The 24,950-nt window shown below is 39.7% G+C and overlaps 1 protein-coding gene and 1 non-coding gene across 2 annotated transcripts in view; one reads left to right on the top strand and one right to left on the bottom strand.

The window, feature by feature from the left end:
* The window catches only part of hmcn1 (hemicentin 1), an 82,066-nt gene that overhangs the window by 33,615 nt on the left and 23,501 nt on the right, over positions 1-24,950 (bottom strand). The window contains exons 12-38 of the mRNA XM_046049979.1: positions 22,419-22,560; positions 21,994-22,121; positions 21,583-21,696; positions 21,174-21,332; positions 19,417-19,608; positions 19,243-19,338; positions 17,578-17,705; positions 17,326-17,470; positions 15,764-15,876; positions 14,594-14,753; positions 13,706-13,871; positions 13,000-13,127; positions 12,364-12,615; positions 11,836-11,931; positions 11,451-11,645; positions 11,160-11,290; positions 10,183-10,330; positions 9,860-9,986; positions 9,610-9,764; positions 9,202-9,480; positions 8,412-8,693; positions 6,644-6,752; positions 6,385-6,554; positions 6,128-6,282; positions 5,448-5,571; positions 5,171-5,272; positions 4,287-4,463 (exon numbers count right to left, since the gene is read on the bottom strand). Coding sequence (XP_045905935.1) covers positions 4,287-4,463; positions 5,171-5,272; positions 5,448-5,571; positions 6,128-6,282; positions 6,385-6,554; positions 6,644-6,752; positions 8,412-8,693; positions 9,202-9,480; positions 9,610-9,764; positions 9,860-9,986; positions 10,183-10,330; positions 11,160-11,290; positions 11,451-11,645; positions 11,836-11,931; positions 12,364-12,615; positions 13,000-13,127; positions 13,706-13,871; positions 14,594-14,753; positions 15,764-15,876; positions 17,326-17,470; positions 17,578-17,705; positions 19,243-19,338; positions 19,417-19,608; positions 21,174-21,332; positions 21,583-21,696; positions 21,994-22,121; positions 22,419-22,560 — 4,173 coding nt within the window. The remainder of the gene's footprint in view (positions 1-4,286; positions 4,464-5,170; positions 5,273-5,447; positions 5,572-6,127; positions 6,283-6,384; positions 6,555-6,643; positions 6,753-8,411; positions 8,694-9,201; positions 9,481-9,609; positions 9,765-9,859; positions 9,987-10,182; positions 10,331-11,159; positions 11,291-11,450; positions 11,646-11,835; positions 11,932-12,363; positions 12,616-12,999; positions 13,128-13,705; positions 13,872-14,593; positions 14,754-15,763; positions 15,877-17,325; positions 17,471-17,577; positions 17,706-19,242; positions 19,339-19,416; positions 19,609-21,173; positions 21,333-21,582; positions 21,697-21,993; positions 22,122-22,418; positions 22,561-24,950) is intronic.
* Positions 7,484-7,565, top strand: trnas-aga. The gene has a single exon. It is a non-coding gene; the product is annotated as a tRNA-Ser (tRNA).

The following is a 24,950-nucleotide window of genomic DNA, read 5'->3' as shown; positions in this document are numbered from 1 at the left end:
AGGGGATGTTTCAGTTACTTATAAGGACATATCCTGAGAGATTTGTGATGGTTGGAGAATGAATATGGGATTTATAGTGTAATTTGGGTAATGCTAAGCACCTTTCTTGCACTTGTAGCGCACCCTAGGGACGTATATACATCAAACTGTCCAGGTATATCTAGGTCACCTATCTGAACATAGCCTGTGAGGTTTGTGATGATTGGCCATACGGTTGCTGACTTGTGGTCATTTATGTCCAGAGCCACGCCCCTGTCAAAGTTCATTGGTCCATATCTTGAAAAGTAATTAAGATATTGACATGCTTTATACAACTTTTAATAGGCTTGATCCAATGATGATTCACTGAAAATTTGGTGGCAATCGGCCACTACGGTCTAGGAGGAGATGTCAAAAATGTGATTTTCAAAAAATTCAAAATGGCGGAAAAAACTCTTGGCGGACCTTAATAGTCCTTGAGGCTTTTTTGTAGAGCACAATGAGTTTCATGTTTCTAGCTCATTCCAGCTCACAGGAATTTGAGCCGACGCAGCAGACAACAAATAAAAAAAAACAATAGGGTTCTACCGCTACGCGGTATGAACCCTAATAATAATAATATTAATATTGAGATTCAAATCAACGTCAGGCACTTTATATATCTATCAATGCAGCTGTTCTTATGAAATGAAACAGGCACTTCACTCCTGGTTTCAATAATAAACCATTACATTACATTTATCTGATGCTTTTATCCAAAGCAACTTACAATCGTTAGACATGTCAGAGGTTGCACGCCTCTGGAGCAACCCCTAAGGGTCTTGCTCAGGGACACAATGGTGGATGGGTCACAGTGGGGGTTTGAACCCGGGTCTCTCACACCCGGGTCTCTCACACCAAAGGTATAGTCCTAAGGCCCATATACACTCCTACGTAGCCATGCATTTATACTTGTGCGTAGGTGTGTCCGTCAGTCTGCAATTACACCCCCAAACGCTAGTCGGCAGTAGCGCTACAGCATCCACTGTGTTGACTTTTGCCGGCCGAGCAGGCTAACTTCCGGTTTAGCGCTCCGCTAATGTAAATGCGGGTAAAATTGTAAACGTGCGGCTGGTGTAGCCTTTTCAAATGTTACCGACCGAATGGATCAAATTCTGATAGCGAAACGAGTCATTTCGCTCGGGTTGCGACGGTCAAATATATTGATTCACTGTGTTACAGTCGCCGTTTTGGCAGCTAGTAAATGTTACTTCAAAGCACGGGATACTTCCGGTCAGCTCGGAGGCATTGCGAGGCTACCCAGCCGACCAATCACAGAGCTTATGGTCCGCGTCAACTCAATGTGTAGTTACATCCATTGCGCCATCACCTCCCCCGTTCTGAGGGACGGGGTGATATAGTCCATCCCTCAAAATTCCCATGATGCATGTCGGTGAGAAAATAGTTTATTTTGTTGGTAATTGTCATTCTTGTGGTGGTTTACTATTGAAACCAGGAGTGAAGTGCAGTTTCATTTGATAAGAACGCTGTTGAACAACAAACTAAACAGCTAAAACGTTATCCTGTGAAAGACTTAATTTTATGTAAACAATAATTACATTTAAAAAGACTAATAGTGTAGAGTTCTGAAAGTAACCACAGCACGTCAGTAAGTACTCCACCTTTTGCAAGCATGAAGTTCTAACAACAAACAGCTGTGTGAATTCAGAAGCTATAATATATTAATATTGTGAATCAAATCAATGTCTGGAGCATGAAGTGGTACTCTTAGGACTGTCTCTTTACCACTACGCTATTGGATCACACAGCTTTTTTAAGTATTGTTAATGGTAAAGTGCATCTGCCTTGAAAAATTCAGCTTTTCAGCTGGCATTTGGGCAATTCGAGTTACTGCTTGAGCAGCTGAACACAAAAATATAAAGCACAGGTCTTCACCACAATTGGGCAGAAAGAGAATGCAAGCTAAAGAACTAGAGGAGCAAAGAGGAAGACAGAAAACCATTACTATTAGAGTCAAATCAAACCTGGCTAAAGGTTAACTATCAATGCAGCCATTTTTATCAAATGAAACAGGCACTTCACTCCTGGTTTCAATAGTAAACCACCACAAGAATGATAATTACCAACATAAAACACTATTTTCTAAGGAGACACGTTTAACAAATACATAAATCACAAAGTATTTGTTTTGTATTTCAAACAAATAGGAGACTTATTAGCAAATTTTAGCAAAACTTTCTTCGCTCTGCCCCTGCTAGGTTGGAACAGGAGTCCCATAGGAACACATTAATTTTAAAATGCATAAAAATATTACTATAAAATCAACCATAACAGATATCAGCAACACAGGTAATAGCACCCATCTCATGAAGAAGATGTACAATTTGAAGTTGAAACCAAGTTTGTAGGACAAACGGTACAGGAGAAGATAGATGCCAAAAAATGGAGGAATAAATAATAATAAGAGCGAAGAGAACAAAAGTGTGAGAGATGCATTTGAAAAAAACTAAAACACAAAAACAATAGGGTTCTACCACTACGCGGTATGAACCGTAATAACTAAAACACACAAATATAGAAGGGTTCTACCGCTAAGCGGTATGAACCCTAATAATAATAATAACTAGAACTGCAAGCAGTTATAAGTGGGATCCAAGCCTCCCGGCGCAAGCCGCCCCCCCTGGCCCCGTGGAGGGCGCACTGCAGCTCGGGGGACCCGTGGAGAATAAATGAGCAGAGTTATAAATGAAAGGGGTTTGCGGTTACGGAGTTGTGAAATGACTGTATGTCTATGGGAGTGTTATTTGATTTCCAATTAATAGCGCCACCTAGAGGCCGACTGACGCAAAATTTTACAAAGCCCCTCAGGCGGGTGTGCCAGATAAGGTCCCCGAGTTTGGTGTAGATCGGCCATTGCAAACGTAAGATGTGACAGGACATCCTGTTTTTAGAGTTTGTGCTAAAATTAGTTGGCCTGTAATTTGGCCGTTTTTTGGCGGATCAAAATTCCCTCTATAAACTTTCTTCTGCTCGGTCCGGAGATCGTCCGTGCCACGTTTGGTGGCGATTGGACTTGCGGCTTCAGGGGAGTTAATTAAAATAGGTTTTCCAGTTTTTGCGATTTATCGAAATGATAACGTCATCGTACAGAGCCGTGTCCTATACCATCGGAATCGGCAGCATCCCACAAACACGTAGATATAAGGTTTATGAATGTGCGATGTAGTGGGCCGTAGTTATGAGGCAAAATGTTCTTTGGTTGAAAATCACATTGAAATGAATGGGATATTTGAGCTTCGATTATAGCGCCATGTTTAGGCCGAATTGCACCAGATTTTTCAGGTGTCATCAGGGCCCCATGGGGAACAACCGCCCCAAATTTGGTATGAATCAGACTCGTGGTTATGGAGATATAAAATGCATGTAAGTCAATGGGATTTTTTTTTGACATCTTTAATCTGCAATAACAGCGCCAGCTATGGGCATATTTGGGTGAACAAATGAAATAGCGCCACCTAGGGGCGAGTTGCACCAAATTTTGCACAGGCCCTCAGGGGGGCGTCCCACATTAATGTTCCAAATTTGGTGTCGATCGGCCATTCCAAAGCGAAAGATATGATGTCATTTCCTGTTTTGTTAGCTTATAATTGCCACATTTTTAGTCGGATCAAAATTTCCTCTACAAACTTTCATCAACTTGGTCGAGAGATTATCCGTGCCAAGTTTGGTGCTGATGGGACTTGCGGGTTCGGAGAAGTTAATTAAAATAGTTTATTCAGTTTTCGCGATGTACCTACACCAGGAGATTCAGCTCGATCCCCCGAACGAGTGGATATAAGGTTTTTGATATCCGCCTTCGTAGGCAGGAGTTCCAAGCCCAAACGCGTTGACCTTGCTTATAGCGCCCCCTAGAGGTAGAAGTGTGCGGATTTTTGCGCCTGAGGTACTCTTGGGGCTGTGAACCTAACCTGTGAGTTTCGCGTCTGTAGCACTTACCGTCTAGGCTGTAGTATCAGTTTTATGCACAGAATCATAAAAAAATAATAATAATCTTAGCGAAAACAATAGGGTTCCCAGCCGCTTCGCTGGTACAGCCCACTTGGTCTTGGACCCCTAATAAATACATGACATACAGTCATGCTGCTGGATTTTTAAGAAGTTGGATGAGGTGGATAACTGGATTTTAACCATGTGTCACTTAGTCATCTCCCAGGTATAGAGAAAGATTGTTATGAGGCCTACTTATCTGATTTCTTAAAGGATCAGCCAATCTCTGTTTAATGAATGCCATGTAAAAAGTCACTTACCATACACCTGCAAGCTATGGGATATCTCAGCAACTCCAGCCAGGTTGACAGCTACACATCTGTATACCCCAGCATCAGACAGTTGAGCCCGTTCAATTTCCAGAACCTGGCCACGCTTCAGCATTGTCACCCCAGCTGCACTTGTCAGCGGTCGGCCATCTTTGTACCAAGTGATGGCTGAAGCACAAAGACCAAATCGCTTTACATAAAACAAAAAATGCATGGAACTGACATTTAAAAGACACCAGAGAGAGGAAAACAAATATAAATTTTAACCAAATCACATAAAATTAAAATTGAGATAAGAACACTAGATAGAGGAATACACGTTGGAGTACAGTAACAATGCAGAAACAACCCAAAACCTAATAAAAAAGCAGGCCTGTATTTAGCCTTGATTTAAAAGAGTTTAGGGTTGGGTAGAGTTGTTTTAACCCTCAGAAAAGGAAAAAGATCTGGAGGGTTCGTATGTATTTTGACCTATTTTACCATTTAGTGCTTCATAAACTTTTTGCTTCCCACAATGGAGCTTGAAATAGTTTACTAATAAAATATATTCACGCATAACATGGTTTCACAGATATCAGATTGTTGGAATGAAACACCTTCTGTGAAATGCAGAAACATCCAAAGAAAAGAGTGTTCAATTACACAGGAATGCGACTGCTTGTCAGACTGAACTTGCAGACTGGAAAGAAAGGCAGTGCTAAGAGAGTGATGCTGCCTGTAGGGAGTCATCTGAGATCAATTTTACATCGTTTCATTAATGGTTAAAGATAAGCGGCAGTGAAGCCAATTCCAACTCAGAAGTCAGAGGAAACTACACCCTGAAGCCTGTGAGTGAGCACAGCAGGATGGAGGGGGAAGTTTGTGAGCCGTCTTACCGGGTAATGGGCTGCCTGTGGCCTTGCACTCAAGCTCAGTGGGAAAGCCTGACAGGATGGTCTGGTTGATGATCTCTCCAGAGTAGGGGATACTGGGAGGCTCTGAGGGACACACAGTATTACGCATAAGAACAACAATTTATCAGATGATATTCTCCTGTCTCCACCTAATCCCTTGGCACAAAAAGTAGAGAGAAGTATATATGACAGAAACCAGAAGATAAATGAGACAAGAAACAGAAACATTCAAGGAGAGTGTTGTGTGTATCTAAGTTACCATGGACACTTAGCCGTATGTGCTGCTGGGCTTCACCAGCTGCATTGGTGGCCAGGCAGGTGTATCTCCCAGAATCCTCTAGTCTTGCCTCTGTGACCTTTAGCATTCTGCCTGCTGACTCCAGCTGTAACAGATAAAAGCACAAATACACACAGGACAAAGAGAATGAGGCTGGTAACTACTTTTCATGTTAAAATGTGAGCATAAACATATTGTATATTCTACATGTCGGAAGGATTTGTCAATTTGTGAATCAAGGAGAGAAACATTTTCCTGTGAATGCAAAGTCACGGTTTCATTCTTGAAAACAACACAAAAAACACACAGAAAAAGGTGGGGGTGGTGAAGAGCGCTATTGCAGCAACAGTGTTGATATTAGTGTGATGATAATGTCCTTACAGTACACCAGCATGATGGAATAATACTAGCCACACAGCTGAGTGTTTTTCTTTTGTGTTGCATTGGAGTGACTCATATCGCCAATCAAAGACCACCTTGAAACAAAACAGTGTTTTTTTTAAATCCATGTGACATTCAGTGATCGATTTATAGTATAGATTAATAGTATTAATTTCAGCAGCATAAGTCAGCCAGTAGGGTTTGCCTGAAGTTGTTCCTACTTCCGGAGGTAAGCAATATAAAAATGATTTAATTAATATTCAGCTTATTAGAGAATCCACCTTAAGGTGCCCATGTGTTGTGTCGACAGGTCGGCCATCTTTAAGCCAGGTAATGCTGGGAGGAGGGATGCCACTGGAGATGCACTCCAGACTGACGGGCTTGTGGACAACCACTGAACGTTCAGCAGACCCGGTGGTACGAATGGATGGAGGAACTGGATAGAGAAAGAGGCTAAAGTTATTTTACACTTTTTAACAGTAAATTAGTAGTATTTACCCAAAGTGGGAGATCATATGATAGCATTTTAAAATTGTACCATGAACTACCACATTGAAGTCCTTCTCGTGGCCTCCTGCTTCATTAGTGGCCACACACTGAAAACGAGCCGTGTCAGAGACCTGAGCGCGGGAAACAACAAGTCGTCGACCACTGGCAGCTACCCGCAACCCCTCACCCTGTCGGACTGGTTTTCCATCTTTATACCACCTAGAAAACAATAATTTTACAGAGAATATGTGTGTGTATTCATGTGTATTTATGTCTGTTTATCTGTATGCATGAGATGGAAATCTTACGTTATGACAGGTCCAGGTGTTCCAGTGGCCTGACACTCCAACTCTAAAGGGCTGTCAATTATCACTGTGCTGTCTGTCACATCATCAGCTCCATCAATGAAAGGAGGGACTAGGATTGAAAAAAAATTAATATTTCAATGTGCTTATTCCAACTTGTGAAGGGTTTATTGCATGGAAGGAATATAGTCCCAATCAAATATGTAAAATGCAGTTCTCATTCATGGAATGTATATAAAACGATCCAAGGTAATCAATTTATATATATTTCACCCATGCAATGATTCCTTCACAAGATGGAATAAGCACAGTACACCTAAAGTATCCAAAGAGCCCCTGTATGTGATTACCACAAAGACCCAGCAGCGATTCTATTGCATTGTCTACTAATATTTGAATCTATTCTACTCTGGAAAACCACAATAAATTATTATGTAATTTTAAAATTAATATTTCCCTATATTTAAGACTGGAAAACCCTTTTCATAATGAATTAAAGGCTAAATTTAAATTTTTGAATGAATTATAAGATCACAGCTTCAAAACAGTTTTCTATTACTTTTATTCATTCTTTCTATTCTCCCTCTCTATATATATTATACTTATTATACTCTTATAATAACAACATCAGAAAATATCAGGTATGAGGTATGTAAAGATAAAATCTTCTGCTTGCTGTCTCTTGCTCTGAAATGTATTGAACTGAATTTTCTGTTATCAGTCAGAAATGCAAAGCCACGGCGAAATGGCAGGTGTCTGTTTCTCAAGTGGAATGTACACATGGTGTAGATAGCAACAGCCTCAGCAGGAAGCAACTGTCTCAGCTCAGATTTCATATATTAAGTTGTCGTGGCCGAGTGGTTAAGGCGATGGACTAGAAATCCATTGGGGTCTCCCCGCGCAGGTTCGAATCCTGCCGACAACGGCAAATTTTCTCGGCTGTCAAACTGTTAAAGAATAAACTTAACGTGACAAGTTGTAGTTGTTAGAGCAATTACGTTTGCTTGCACAGATTAAAATATCAGAGAGGCTCCTTCTTATCTACAATGTGGTTACAGAAGCAGATGATGTCATCTGTTTTACACCATGAAGCAAGCACTGCTGTTTCCTCTGACATTTACTGATAAGCATTGTGAATGAGTTAAAGGTGGAAATACATAAAAGCAAATCAAGTTTTTAACTAACATGACTAATCTTAACAATTCAGGATAGTTTATGATGTCAGCTTAAGCAACATTGCTCTATGTGTTACAGTATGGCTTATGTAACCTGGACCAAGATAAGTCCTCAGCAAATGTCCCGACTCTTTATATCATAATCTTTATAGCAGCTATAAAACACTTATAGCTGGGTGGCCATTTATGGTAACAGCCTTCTAGGAAGTCTTCTCTCTCTCATGTGTTTTTTTTGATGTGCTTCTGTTTCTTTTGAACTTGCTATCTTTGTGAGCAGTGTTGAACTATGCAGGGAGACAAATAATTCTGTAGTTTCATTAATGACAACAGTATATATATTGCCATAACATACGGTAAATGCACTCAAGCAAGCCAACCTCGTAGAAAAGATATATATTATAAAGTTTAAACTATACACAATCTTGGAGGCATAGAGTTAGAACACTTGTTTTCTCATTAGCTTCTATCAGCCTGACGGTAACAATGCAACAATAAAAACAATGAGGCATGATTGTTTATAGTGTGTGCTGTGTATGTTAGTGTGAGCACAGTGTATGGCCAAACCAATTCAAACAGTTATTTTTAGGTTTCTATACCTAAAACTCTGACGTCGTATTTGACCTCCTTCTCCCCAGCGATGCTTGTAGCGACGCAAATGTAACGTCCCGAGTCTGAGACCGTGGTTGAGAGGATTTCTATTTTACCCCCCTGCTCGAGAACACGGACGCTTTCACCATCACGCACAGGAACTCCATCCTTCAGCCAGGTAAGAGAGGGGGGAGGGTGTCCCCCAGCATTACACTCCAGGATCAGAGGCTTACTGAGGGCCACTTTCTTCTCAGTTGGCCCGTCCTCACCCCCTGTGATGGTAGGAGGCACTGGGGAATGCATAAAAAAAAGGAACAGAACAAAAGGAGGGTTAGAGCCTCAAGGACTTTTCTGCTTGACTGATATCCTAATTAAATCTCACACTCTCAAGGCTTTCATCAGCCAACAACATATAAAAGTCCTCCTTTCTGTATCCATTTTTTTGTTGTTCAAGGATCAAGGATTTTTTTTTTTATTAAATTGTTTTCCTACTATCCACAGCTGTTTGAAATTATTCTTGACTGCTACGAAAGTCTTTATGCTTTGTAAGTAAAAACAAATGCCTTAAAGCTCTGATTAATATAATAATAAGGTTATGAGCTCAGCACATATGAGAAGAATTGCAAGTTCTGAGAGTTACTCAGTTCTTACATTTTGAAAACCTGATTTAGTGCCAAAATGTGCTATTTATTTTCTAAATCACATTAAGATGAGTGTCAAAAAGCTTTTGTTTCAAGCTGACATACAGCACAGTTAAAAAAGGAAATGTATGTAAATTGTCAGGTGTCAGGTTCTTACAGTAAACGTCCAGTTCATAGCTCCTCTCAGCGCTCCCAGCCAAGCTGGTCACCTTGCAGATGTACTGGCCAGCATCAGACGCCTGCGCTCGAGGGATCTTCAGGTAGTGGCCTCGCTCGACGTACTGAGCCTGTCGGTTGGACAAAATGGCCTCTCCATTTCGGTACCATGTGATGCTGGGAAGCGGCACTCCACGTGCCTCACACTCCAGTGTTACCACCGTGTCCAGAAGGGCAGTGACCTCTGTGGTTATGTTACCACCTTTGATGGAAGGGGGCACTGCAATAAAGGCACAAACGTAATTTTGGTAACGTACGGTATGTGAACATATTTACATATATAGTTTATATAGAGTATGCTTTGCACATAGAACCTGACTGCGTAGGATCTGAAAAAATCCACACTCACCAAAGACACTTAGGTTGAAGTCCTTGGACTGTTTGCCAGCTGTATTCATTACACTACACTGGTACCGGGCCTTGTCCCCAAGACGGGCACTTTTTATTCTCAAAACCTGACCCATGTTGGTGACCTCTAGGTTGGGATCACCAAGAAACACCAGCCTAGAAACAAAAATTTAACAAATGTTTTTTCAATTTGTTTGATCATTCTTCCCATAATGTAGACAGTAAATACTCTAATATTAGAAGCCACTTACTTCCTGTCCTTGTACCAGTGGATTGTGGGAAAGGGCACTCCTTGCACCTTACACTCAAGACTGATCTCCTGTTTGACAATGGCTGAAACATCTCGAGTGGATCCTGAACCTACAATGGTTGGTGGGACTGGAGCACAGACCAAGAGTTTGATAGTGTATTAGCTGACTCATCAAGAAAGTGATTAAGTGAGAAAGTCCTACACATTTGGCTTCTTTTTAATGCAGGATTAATTTCATGTTCTGTGTGTCCAAAAGTCTGCACACAGCTCTTTTCCTCTTATTCTTGGCGTTTCCACAGACAACTGCTTACCACCCTTACTCACCCAGTACGTCAAGGAAGAAGTCTTTTTCTGTGCTGCCAGCGATGTTGATAGCTTTACAACTGTAGGTGCCTGCGTCTGTTATGTCTGCCTTCAGTAGTCTCAGGGTTTTTCCCATATCAAGAATCTTGATGCTGTTACTAGCAACTACCTGTCGATCAACATGAATAAATTAAATCAAACACGAAAACAAAAATAACAACATAAGATACAGTTTAAGAAATACTGCCTGACAATAATTAATAATTCAATTAGAAGACATCATGATAAAAGGATCTAAACTAAAGAACAGCTGCAGCTCACAACTCAGGCAGAATTGAACAATAGCCACTGTCTAAGAGCCAAAGAGCTATTTAAATAAAAAATACAATTTAATAAGTACAAAACATGAAAGGTTTTAAATTGTTGCTTAGAGTCAAAAACAGCAGTGTCTTTCTTTAGATTGCTCATGATTAGCAGATTAAAGTAAGCACTCTGATTCCCTCATCTGTGCCTTGCAGTAAAGGGGGAACAAAAAGCAGCCAGCTAACTGGGATGTTACAGCGAAGTGTCTGCTAACTCTCTGTTCTCGCTTCAATTTATCATAATTATTCTGTCATTACAGCTTTGACCACACACAGTCCACTGTGGTTTAGATCTGTTCTCTTGGATAGTGTACCCTGTGATCAGAGCTCATGCAGTCTTTATGAGCACTTTCATTAATACATGTTAAGGTTAATTATAATTTCTTATTCCTTTTATGCATATAAGGTTTTGTGATCCAATCCTTGTAGAGGACTTACTAGACCACAGTTTAAGTATAGGTTATACAAATTATATGGCAGCATATTACTTAATCTCTCTTACTTTGATGTGTATATTTACCTTTAAAAGAAGTAAGATTTGTACAAATTGTTGTAAGTTGTAAACATGAATAACAACTATCAACATGTTTTGTATAAAATATATGTTAGCAGTTTAATCAGTGCAATTTCACCTACAAGAATCCCATCCTTGTACCAGGTGATGACAGGGGTTGGACTTCCTGTAACATCACACACCAAGCTGGTGGACTGGCTCAGGACCAATGACACATTGCCTGGAGTTTCACTCTCACGGAAATCTGGGGGCACTGTGGAGGTGTCAAAGTTGATTATTGAACTTTAAGCATTTCAACAGAATCCAGTGAATGCAAAATTCAAGACAGAAGCTGATGTTTTCAGTGCACTGAAACTACTTTGAGCTGGTAACCTATTCCAAAGTCTCAGGAAGAAGCAAAGAGAACACATCACCATTGACTTTGAGCTGGTACTTCCTCTCAGTGGATCCGGCATCATTGGCAGCAGCACAGACATACTCTCCATTATCCAGCGGTGACACTGCAGCCAGAATCAGCAGTGTACCGTCCTCCAGGATGGACACACCAGGCTCATTACCTGTCAGTTCCTGGCCATTACGCAACCACCGAATCACTGGCTTAGGAAGACCTGAAAGACAGAAGAAGATAAAGTACTTGTTAAAGTATAGTGTCTACTTTTAGTAGAATGTTTAGAATTAACTTTGTCTCACTAAATGTCACATTTGATAAGTGTGTAAGTAAGTAAAATTTTTCATAATTCATTCATTCATTCCCTCTGATATTTTTCATAATATCAGAGGGTGAAAATTTCCCTTTACCTTTGGCAGGGCAAGGGAATGCAATACGCTGGTTTGCAACTCTCTCCTGCAGGGGACTATTAAAGGGGGGCTCCAATACCTCAACCACAGGGGGCACTGAAAACACACAAACAATAACAAATATACACTACAAAATACACACACTAAAAAAGCATCTGTAGCAGTTTTAGTATGCATCTTTAAAAAAAAAATGTACTGTATTGAATCAGCCATCATTCAAATAAAGAATTAGAGACTGAACTGAACATATGGTTCAGTATGTATTACATTAGCATGTGTACAGTGTTTTGCGCTGTAGATTTCTGATCCATACATAATTTAAAATCAGAGTAAACACTGTCATTACTACGAATAAAAATTATTATATAGTGCATGTAGGCCTATTATTTGATGTTTTTTCCTCAAAAAATAAAGGAGTCAGACAGGGACATATACTGTATGTTTGTCACTTGGTTTAACGCAACTTAAATCCAACATATACTGACCACAGTGCAAGTCTGTGGGATCGACCCGTTAACTGAAACCAACCTTGCACTAGAAGCCGAACTTGAGCCTCGTCTCTGCCTGCACTGTTAGTTGCTGTGCAGGTGTAGGTTCCTTCATCATCCAGTCCCACATTTCTCAATGCCAAGCTGCCATCAGGTGATACTGGGTACCTCTTACCATCCTTCGTCCAGGTAAGGGTGGGTTCTGGGACCCCTCTACCCATACAGGGCAGCTCCACAGGGTGACCCACCTGTACCTTCATTACCCTGGGGCCAGCCTGGATACTGGGGGGCACTGCGGTACAGATGACAGAGGTACAGATTTAATAAGTTTTAGTAACTCGGCTGCACATGAATGTTATTTATCACACAGGTACACGCCTGATAGTAGTTATTCTATGTAATCCCAAATGATATCTGTCTAGACTGCAACTCACATTTGGGAAATTATAAGTATTGAATGTCTGAATTTAAATTGCTGTTCAGCTGTGTCAGACAGAATCAATTACATGACAGCTGATGGAAGAAAATCATTTTATGTATTCAGGCACAACTCAAAAATACCTTAACATTTACTTGACAAGAATTCTTGCATTTATGATAGAAAAAAGCTACACTGCTGATGCCAATGATGATTTCATTATAAAACTTTGTTTGTATTTGTGATGTTTGAACTTACCCAAAACACTCAGCTCAATGGATTGTGTTAGGTTACCAGCAATATTAGTGGCAAGACACACATAAAGTCCGCTGTCTGACACTCTGGTCTCCAAGATCTTCATGGAGCCTGAGGGAAGCTGAGTGTGCCTGTGAGGAACACATAAACAAACAAATAGCAATGAACTAAACTGTAAAGTGAAAGTCTGAGTGGCAATTATTATGAAACAAGCACACACACTCACTGTTTTTTCCACTCAGTGACTTTTTCTGTAAACAGATACTCCAGTAATTCTTACTAATCCACCATCAACCGCAATTACAGCTGCTGTGGCAGGCGCACAGTAGGTAAAGCAGATCACAGAGAAGACTATGATTACTCAGTCATCCTATAAAACCACAAACTATACCCTGAGGCTACAAACGATCCAGACATAGAGCACAGTAATGTAGACAGCATGGAGGTTCTCTTAGTCTTTTAGAACTACAAATCAAACATAGTTTGAGGTTACAGCCAGGATAATATGATTTTACCAAATGTTATTTATCTTTAAGGATCAATTTTATTCATGTGTGTTTTAAGGCAGCAAGGTATTTTTGTCTGTGTCTAAAAATAGGGATGGGGATGATTTTAGTGAAAAATGAATAAATACCCAGCAGTGTACAACAGGTTGTTGGATGATCCATGAACAACATTAGTATTATGTGTGGTTCTGTAGGTGTTTTACCTGGGAGAGAAAGGGGAGATAAGCTGCCTCTCCTTGGCCCAGCTTTTGCTGGGAGGTGGGACACTGTAGACCTCACAGGGCAAAACAGCATCTTCACCCTCAATCACGGACATTTTTTTTGGCTCTGCTGAGCCTCCAGCGCCGCCAACGTCTGATCTAGGACGGACTAGAAATACATAGATACACCGGCAGGTAAACACAGAAACAGAACAGTGACTCAACTCAAAATTTTTAGACATATTTCAGACAATGTATAAATTAGGTATAAACGTGCAAACAAAGAATTCATTTCAAAAGAGAAAAAGATGAGATATTTCAATAATCCTGTTACATAGTGGTTTTGTGTTGTTCCTTCCTCACTTACAGTCTCTGCCATTGCTCATATTGCATTTATGTGCCAATTTATATTTTCAAAAAGAACAAAGTCATACCCCATCAGAAAAGCCATTTTCTATATGTGGCTACTTTTAAAGGTGGTCATCTTATTAAGGCAGATGTTGATTATCAAGCTAAAGTAATTGCTGGTAAAAGTGATGAATAAATGAGCTACAGAAATGTGTGAGTGACTATGTTTTGTAGTCCAGTTCATAAAGTGTAAGTTTGGCTTTAAGAATCAATAGCCATTAGGGGAAACTGTAGGACACTGAATCTACACATAGACATGGTAAACTACAATTATATTGAAACCATTAGGCCATAATAGTGAATATTAGATCTTGTTTTGTAGTGTTAGGCATCTGACTATCTGTACACTGTGAAGTCTTTGTCTTGCATAATCTGACACAGTGACATGACTCGTTATGGATTTTGCCAGCTATTTATCCTAAAGACTCTTTGTCTTCTTTATCTTTGTTCAGACTTTATTTACTTTATTTATTTAGAGTGTACCATAGACAGTGAGCTGGACCTTCCTGGAGGCGTAGCCGGCAGCATTGGTAGCTGTGCAGATGAACTCTCCAGACTCATTTCCAGAGGGGGAGGTGATGAGGAGGCTACTGTCAGAATCCAGGGAGAAGGCTGGACCACCCAAGTACAGCTGCTCCCCACCCTACAAAACAAATCACAGCAGGGAAAGGGCAGGGGCCATAGTTTGTTTCATTAACTCAGGTTTATTAACACTTGGTGGACATGTCCAAGAAAGAGGTTGGGTGTGTGGTTTGTTCCTAAATGTATGATTTGATTTTCACCCCTGCTGCTAAATAAAAAGGCTATGAATTTTTTTAAAGTTATAGAATGGCAAATGAAACAAAACACAATGCAAATGTGATGTCAGTGTATCAGGATTGTGCCTCCTCTGTACTGCCCTTTTAGCTCTGATGTGACTAACTTGACTTGAGTGATGTTATAGAGAACAGCAAATGAATCAGAGGGAATCGAATCTTAACAGCTGGTGCAAAACTTAGCAGGGTCTAGTTTCATATGTCCCTCTAGCCCTGTTCACTTTTACAGCATCACTTTTACAACTCAGAGAAACTAGTGTAAAAGATGGAAAAGAGCGAGGGACTGTCCACATACACACAGTGGCTTACAGTACACACTAACAACCAAAAATGTAAAGAAGGATCACACTGTACCCTACAGACCAAGAGTCACAGGTAGTGTTGATTTCATGCAGCAGCACATGAGGCAAACATATGTATCCTCACACAGGCATTTTCCTATCATGTGCTATTGTCTTGCCAGAGCCCATCAACAGAGTATTGTCCAATAAAATAAATTAGCAACCCTGACCTTTGACACAAAACAATGCAAGAACCTGTAGTTGAAAATAGTCCACATCCATTTCTGGACTCTTTCAATTTGCGCTTATTACTGCCCAAAACTGCACTGTCACACTACCTAAATTTAAATAGTACACATTTCCAATTCAAATAAACTGCATACCAGCATTCGGTTTCACAGGAGTTCGTGAGTCAAGTTATCATAATATGCCTCTTGGACATGTGAAGCCCTAGTGTAAGAAATTATGACTTTTATCACTAAACAGCACGCTGCAAGTAGAGTACTGGCTCTTACTGTGGCTTACTTTATCCTCAGAGTGGTAATGCCAATACATACCTTTGCCCATGTAATGTCAGGGGTGGGTATTCCACTGGCGCGGCAGGGCAGAGGGATGGGTATGCCCTCAATTGTGCTGAACACCTGAGGGCCATGCTGAATGGTAGGGATAACTGGAAACAAGAAAAAATGAAGACACATAAATATATTCCTCAAGTATTTACAAAATCTAGTGGTTGTACAGATGCATTTTTCTCTTTTGTTGCATGTTTCTCAAAGGCATCTGGAGAAAGCCTGTGCCTTACTTAACACACAACATTCAAGATGTATACTGCTCTTATTTTATTCTTCCCTTTCTTGTCCTTTCCCTCATTCCTTCACTATCTGTCTTGTTTTTGTTTTTTGTTATGATCCAGGGAATCTGTAGAAAAGATCAGCCCTTGGACGCTTGGAGCATCTTCTTGGAAATGAAAAATGTGATTTCACTAAACAACTAAATCATTCACAGTGTAGACAATATGAGCGTGTACTTCACTTTATGTAGGCTCCATGTAAAGTATTTCTCATAGGTTAGGGCAAATTTACTATACACTGAACTACACAGTGTAAATAGCCAGTGGTTTTTGTATGTATATTTGAAAAGGACTGACCTAATTAGTACTGAGGGAGCCAGTGCTTTTACTTACATTACAATTCCTATTTAAGTTGGTAGGATCTGGAAATGACTGACTTTAGTATGAATAGAGAACACATTTTCCTCTCTGACTGTGCTCCAAAATCTGCCATTACCCTCAGCTGCCCCTGGTTTTAATGCAACTTCAGATAATCCCATTCATGAGGTTAAGAGCCGTCTGCAGTGTAAAGGAGACATTTAAGACGGGCAGCGGGACACGGAGGAGGTAACAGAATTAAATAGAAAAAAAAGACAGAGGGGCATTTCATATCTCATAAAACATTTACTTCACAATAGACCTTTTTCACAGAAGATGTTTCGACTAGTCATAGCAGAAAAGGCACAGGTGATTAATAACATTAACCATGGCTCAGTTCAATTAAGTGTTCCAGTATGCACAATACCACGAATCTGGAACTAGCTGAACTGTGCTTTTTTACTATGACTGGCGTTTAAATTTTTTAAAACTTGGATTGTTTCAATGGCAACACTTAATTTTATGAACCCCTATTTAATACATTTAATAGACATTTTGAAGGGGTTATTCATTTACAGTATTACAATTATAACGTATTACAACAGTTTTACTATATTTTCTATTTATTATCTTTTTATACACCAGCATACACTCATGGGAGCACCTATAAGGAATTATAGTTTTTCACATGCATTAATAAACACTTAAATCAGCTTGTAGCTACATTGTAGTATGTTATAAGGTATTTATTAAATGTGTATACTTCTTATAAATGCGATATAGGGGGACTTACAGTAAGGTGTTGTTCTTTAAAAAAGTCCAACGCGTTACTCCCAACACCGGGAACAATATGGGTCCAGCTTGTGCTCAAAAACTCAACAAGGTACCACCAAACTAAACTGCTGCATTTTCCTCATTGTGCATATGTATGTCTGTTTATAGTTGGTTTGTATGTATGTTCTTGTACATTACCATAGACGTTGACAGTGGTGGTATGGTTGGTGGCCCCAACAACGCTTTCAGCCAAACAGGTGTAGTCACCTGCATCGTCCAGCCGGACTCTATCAATATGCAGGCTGCCATCCTTCCTCACTGTAACATACTGGTCTGAGGTCACCTGAAAGATTTGTAGGTTAAATGAGTTCATATGAGATCATGTTTTCACTCAGATGCAAAATAAATACCCACAAGAAATCTAAAAAGTGTTTCTCTCTGTGTCCTTACCAGGCCATAGTTGTGCAGCCACTGCCTCTCAGGCAGCGGATTCCCAGCCAATAGCACACAGGACAAAGTCACCTGCTGGTCCTCGATCACACTAAGCACAGTCGGACTCATCGCAATGACAGGCGAGACTGCAGATACCATGCAAACAATTACAGAGATTATGTCAAAAAATCAAAAAGACTGAGAGGACAACAGGAAAGCATTAAAGAAAATTATTAAGTAGATTCAGATCAGCAGGGAGCTTTAAAAATCCTGTGAAGCTATTTGATATTGTTGAGATGTACAATATGTAGCAGCCTCTTCTGTGCAAACACACACACACACACACACACACACACACAGAGAAGTCAAGTGTCTGAAAGCATACAACCAAAATAATCCAACCAATTACTGCAATCTAATTCATCCTTAAAAAATCTCACATATCCCAGACAGTCAAAAAATGGAGAAGTCAAATATGACAAATGCTTAAAATTTGGTGTGTCAGCAGAACGGACAAAAAGTGTAATTGTATTTATTTTATTTTATTATTTTCACTGTAAATATTCTCAGACAAACATAATAAACTAACAATCAAAGGTCTTTATCACTGGCAAAACTCAAAGGAAGCACATGATCAACTGTTTATGTGTGAACAGTTTAATGAATAGGGAATGCTTGGTTGCTATTAACACACAAAAAACACAGCATATGCAGTATACATTTTCCACAGCTGCTAAAAGTATCGACACATCCCTTTCTTCCCTCACGTATGCATACCTATAAACAGCACATATATAAACACACACACTTAAGACATGATTTGTCTTAATGGTTTGGCCGTGGACACACAGACAATGCTGATGTCATATGTGGGGGCTGTGATGAACAACAGGGTGTAGTCAACCATCATGACTAGCCTGAGAATACAACCTCACACACACACACACACACACACACACATGCTATTGACATGCCAACGTCATTGCTCTGTACTTCTACCATTGTCCAAAGGGTTTATGTCTCATAAGAAAATGCTGTCGATAGGGAAATGGGTCAGTGTGTTTTCACTGTACAGAAAACAGTGAAACAGAAACAGTGGTTAACTGTGGTTACTAATGAACTAACACTCATGTGTAAAGACACATGAAACACACAAACATCCACAAAGATATACAGACAGATGTAGGTACTCAAAAGGTACTGTGTGTTGTTTTATAAAATGCACTGGACATGGAAAGTAGATGTGAACTTGGATTAGACCTATTCAGAAAAATTCTTGTTCAGCAAAAAAAGACAAAAATTTAAGCAGATGTAAGCATGTGTGTGTGTGTGCATTTTGTGCTCCACAGGGCTATGTCTTTGAAGTGCAAAAGTATTTCAATGCTAATATGGCATCTGAGCAGTTTCAGTTCAGTTCAGCTACACTTCTGTATTCCTTCACTTTCCACTATATTTATTGCATGCAAACCACTATCAGTTTCCCATTGGGGATTGTTAATTTAACAGATCACTCAATAATAAATCACAGAAAGCCTAGATGCAAATAAAAAATTACAATGCCTATCTGAAATAACTAAACTATGAACACTAGTATTCATTTGACAATTAAGTGACTACTTCTTTATCTTAGAGAGAGAGGCAGAAATAGTCAGAGAGGCAGGACTTTTCAAATGCTGTACTTACCCAGTCCAGTCACAGTGATTCTGGCCTGAGCTTGGATTTTGCCAAAGTGGTTGTGAGCCTCACAGACATATACCGCCTCATCCTCAACCCACAAGTCTGAGAGAGAAAAAAAAAATTTAGGTTTAAACCTTTACATGTACAATGTGTATGCACATATCCCACTAAGTAACTTACTGGTGAAATGTAGACCTCCCCTGCTCTGCGTAATTGTGCCATGTGTGGGGGGTCTGTTGGAAAGGGGAAGTCCATCCTCTCTCCTCCAGGTGACCTGTGGTTCAGGGTAACCTTGGGCAAGGCATGGCAGGGTCACATTGGAGCCAATGTCCACAGCCACATCTGATGGCTCCCGGGTGAACTTGGGTGCAGCTGGAGAGATCAAGGTTGAAAATGGCAAAGGTCGAAAAGTTGAGGGGAAACCCATCCATCTGTATTGCATTCTACATACAAGCTGTAAGCTCAGGTTGTTTACTTCTGATTTCAGGACCAGATGTACAGAACTGTGTGCATATGGAGCTCCAAAGTGTTCAAATAAATTAATTAATTTCCACATGAATAAATTGTGGAAAATATATAAATTATATTTCATAATGTCACTTTTTATTTCATGTAACTTTTCATTCTTTTTATTTCATTCATTCCATAAGTGTTAAAGGCAGTCTTGTTAACCATGCAAAAGTTAAGTTACTGTATCTAGTTGGTTGATTCAGAATCATGTTGGCATTGTTGTAGCTCCAGCTGGAGCCTATCTATGATCCCAGGATCCAGAGTTCCCTAACTTCCTAAACACTAACCCTAAAACTGGGGACCACAGGACCCTTTGTCATGTTCCCATTATGGGCCAAATAAATCCGGAACACATAGGACCATTGCAACATAGGAATGACCCGAATTACTCTAGCTAAGAGGAGCTAACTCATTTTTAGTTGTAGTAAATAGTTGTTGCACTTGCTAGCTTAATAGAGGCAGGGGGTACATGACTGTGAAAAGTGAGAGGGCAGTGACAACTCACCACTAAAACATAAAAAAATCAGGAAAAATGCTCTACTGAAATAAAAAACAGACATCTTATAATAAAATGGCTACAATGAAACAATGAACAATTATTAAAAAAGTTCAATTATGAAATGACATTTCATAATAAGGACTTGAGTTTTAAAAGCGTCTTCAATTATTTCATAAATTATACATACATACCATATTCACATGATTGTTTCATCATCATATTTAATATTCAACAGTAAGGGGTTCCATATGTGTCAATTGAAGACTAAAATTGTGTATTTACACAAAAGCAGAAATATGCCAACATAGCATTATTCCGTGTTATGAGTTTAAGTCATTTTTAAATTTTGAGTAAAAGTCTAGCTTGCACAGTTAACCATACATGGATATTAACACACCACTGTGTTTAGATGTAAACCAGACACATTCTGACCTTGGTCTGGCAAAGGCAGCTTTCATTAACAGCACCAAAGCAGCCTTTGTTTCATTATGCACAGACATCCAGCACTAGTATATATTGTGAGCCATAACAGCTAATTCATTGATTGGGTTCTTCTTTGGGAACAGGTTTGTGTTCTCCGTGTATTTTCTCATAGAAAGTTTTGTCACTTTTTCTGAGAACCCAATACATCATGGTTCACTGTTTTTTGGGCCATATTCTCAGACAGATAGGTATCTACTACTGGACTGAATTGCAAGAACTAAGCAACCCATGATGTAAATTAGATTTTAGGATCCAGAACAGAATCAAATACCTATTAAGCTTAGAATATGGACAGTCTTCATCAATACCAACCTCCTGTAAAATTGAATAATGTTGGCGTCTGCAAATTCACATCTATGTCAAGGATACACAAGTAGTAATCTTCCAACTTAATCTGTTTTTATTCTGGGCTCATCACATTAACTAAACTTGGTGCCACTCTCACCTCCTACATCAAGAGAGATCTTTCCTGATGATGTGCCAGCAGCATTGACAGCTACACAGGTGTAATCGCCAGCATCGACATCCTGGATCTCCTTGATTGTCAGTGTACCTCCTAAGTTGTCCACGTCCAAGAGGGATGACGAGTGCAGCTGGATATCACCTAGCAAGTAGAACAAATGCAACAGTGGAGTGTGGTCCACAAAGTGTGGTCACCTTTGTTCTTAAAAAAGCAAGTGTTATATCTGGACTGTGTCAAACTAATAGTGGGACAAACTAAAAGCTACTTAATCATGTGGAATACATTTTTCTGTAATTCAAATGTGTTGTTATTTTAGCTCCACACTGAGCTCTTAATATTTTTTCATGGTTTTTGTTTGTGTTTTTACTTCCTTCTACTTCTAACGTGTTACCTTTGTACCACCAGATCTCAGGCTGTGGGGTTCCAGACGCAGAACAGGTCATCACTGTGGTTTCTCCAATGCCAATGAGAATTTCACTCAGAGCAACTGTCAATACAGGAGATTCTAGGGAAGCAGAATTGTTGAACAATAGACAGGACATCAGTATGATAGCGAGCGCAAACAGAAATACAGTGCAAATTGTAAACGTCTGTTTTATTTATTTCCATTTGACTGCATGTGCTCGGAGGCAGCCTCGCAGTGAGGAATGTGTGTGGTGTGAATGGTTGTCTCTATGTGTCCACTTTGTGACTGACTGACGATCTGTCCAGGGTATACCTTACCTCCAGGGCCCCCTCTAAAGCACAAGCAGGTATAGCTAATGGATGGATGAATAATTGTCTTGTGGTCTGTGGCACTCACCAATGTAAGTGAGGATGGAGGTCATTGTGTCTGTCCCAGCCTGGTTGCTGGCAAGGCAACCATAAACTCCTCCATCTTTTTTCTCCATGTTCCTGATAACCAGTGTGCCATCAGGAGTCATCCTGTGTCTGAACACCCAAGATAAACATTTCAGTAATTTAATGGAATTTCAGCATCATCAAAAAATGCAAGTAGGAGTGAGACAGAGAAAATAAGTAAAACTAATGATTGTGATTGATTGGAATTATAAAACACAAACACCAGCACATTTACATTCATTTTCAGATTCCAGCTTTAAACATGACCAGCTTAGGAAACCATACTTCCGGTCTATTAAACCTTTTAAAACTTTCAAATGTTCAAATTGTAAAATTAAGACATGTAAATGTCCTTAAATCTATTCATGTGAAAGGAGATGAATTCACCTGCTGGTTGCCATGATGAACATGTCATTGTGGGTCCAGACCAGACGGGGTGGAGGGTAGCCGCTGGCTGAGCATCTGATCCTCACTATATCTCTTTTTGTAAAGGTTTGATTCCGAGGCTCTACTGAAACCCTGGGCACCTCTAGAAAAGAGAAGTGATTCATCTAATTTTGCCACACAATTCACTTGATATAGCGCATTGGCCATATTCAATCAATCATTAAATGATCTTACTGAACATTTGAAACAGTCATGGTAAGAAGTTGTGACAGTGAATATCTAAGTTACAGTTAAAAAATATATAAGGTTGATTTTAGCCTCTTTTCTATCATAGTTTTTAATTAAAAATTATTTCCATCAACATCATTTACTATATGATTGTAAGGTGGTGATGTTGGACCTTTAAATGCCAAACGATAACAGAGCATAAATAGATTTTTATTGTCACTGTAGCAGGAAGAGTGATGGCTGTTACTAAAACTAATAATGTTTCACAGCATATCTTTCACCATCATTTCCTCTTTATTGGTAAAACAGGGAGGAACATTGAATCCAGACTCTGAGAAGCTCTGGAATCTGAAACGATTTTCCAATTGATTCATGATGTGTAACTCAACCCTTTAAGGGTGTGTTTTCTCTATTCTATTCCCACTGCTAGAATCATCTCTGACCTTTCCATTGTGTAGAAAAAACAGTGTGAGAACTTGTTGTCACAATAGAGAATTTGACCACTTCCAAAACAACAAAATTCCAATTTGTTTCTATCTAGGATTACCAGAGAGGGATTTATTTTGAGGTAGTTATTTTGTCCTGTGACCAGAAGGAAGCTGTGGACAGCAAGGTGAACTATATTGTTCCTTGCATGCCATCTATAAACCAAAATATGACAGTGTCTTTGGGTTGGCGCTGGGGCGATGGAAGGCCATTAGTCACCAAGTTCAAAAGGTTGAATAGACACACATAAGCAGTAACAACAACCACCTACATTCCTTCACACCCACTCTAAGTAAGTACAGTGGGTGTGAAGGAATGTATAGATTTTTGTACTGATGCTTCAGCTTCAATCATCAGTGATGCCACGTTTTGAGAGAAATACAGCTCATTTACCAGATGCAGATAATAAATTTACAGGCAACACTTTGGATATATTACAGCCTCAAATTGCCACTGTATTGATCTTAATCTTAGCGGTGCCTAAGGCTGTACTTCCAACTCGCGAGGTCCTCCTTCCCTGAGGGGGGCAGGTATACCTCTGAGTTCAGGAACAAGGAAGGTCCTGAGAGGGAAGACACAAATCTGTCAGGAAGAAGTCTGTCTCTAGCACTCCCATCATCACCTGCTCCATCTTTCACTCTTTCTTCCCCCCTTGCTCATCTGCATTCACTCATTCATTCCAACTTCCCCTGTTCTCTCCGCTCATCCTCTCTTCCTTCATCCCTTTATCAGACTTTATCATATTAAAACAGCAGGATAATGGCTACAACGGCTTACTTTTTACATCTGCACTACCTGCACTGTTAAGCACCTTACATTACACTACCTCCACTACATCAACATAGTGGCAGCTCTCTGTAGTACCTTTTAAATTTGGCAAGCAACAGAACTGTGCATCACAGCCAACAACATCCTTTCTGTCTCCTTATACTCTCAAAAAAGCTCACAATTTTGTTTGATATTTCTCTATTTTTGTTATCCGACAACTGAACAAAAGCAAAACATTGTGATTTGATTGCTGCTACCAAACCGGTATTGTGTGATACATTGACATTTACTGTAAAATTAATGATTCGTGTGGATTAAGTCCAAACGGGAACAAACATGTTTTCAAATTTAGTTTTCTTATTGTGGACATTGTGCACTCAGCTCCATAGTGTTGTCCAAGTGTTGCAAGTGTTATAAGATGTCAACAGACTTGACTCACTTCAAAGTGAGACTAATAAGTAGGATGGGATTGGCCAGGGGATAATTAGGAAACCCCCAGGGCTTGCTAACAGCTGTTTCAGTGAGAGAAAGAAATGAAGCAATAAATAAATGAAGAAGCGGTGAGAAATTGGTTAAAGAAAAGACAAAGAAAAGTGTGACAGGATGATATGAAAAATGACAGTTGGAGGAGATGTAAAAAAGGCAAAATATCTAGTTAAACCAAGGATAATGTTTTAAGGGTCAACTCTGCAACTTATCATTCAGTGAGATGGGCCAAAGTTCCTCTCCAAACTTGTCTGCAGCACAGGTAATGAAGCTCAGCATATGTTCAACCAGGAAGACTATCTTTATGCTTAATTTATTCACAACCCTATTTCTCTCATATACAGTCTCTCTCTTCCTGCCCACTATGGGCATTCTCTCTTTAGTTTCCAATCAGATTTTTCCACAATCAGCCCAGCCAATCATGTAGTCATTATCAAACTCTGTTCTCTCCTCTCCTCTGCTGTCAGCTGTCATTTCAATATGAATCGCTGTGGCTAAACTATTTATTTTCAGGACAGGACACACACAAGGAGGAATGAAGGCTACAGTCAGCAGCATATGGAA

This window comes from Micropterus dolomieu, linkage group LG05 (assembly GCF_021292245.1).
Source record: "Micropterus dolomieu isolate WLL.071019.BEF.003 ecotype Adirondacks linkage group LG05, ASM2129224v1, whole genome shotgun sequence".
NCBI lineage: Eukaryota > Metazoa > Chordata > Actinopteri > Centrarchiformes > Centrarchidae > Micropterus > Micropterus dolomieu.
This window is presented reverse-complemented; position numbering and strand designations above follow the sequence as displayed.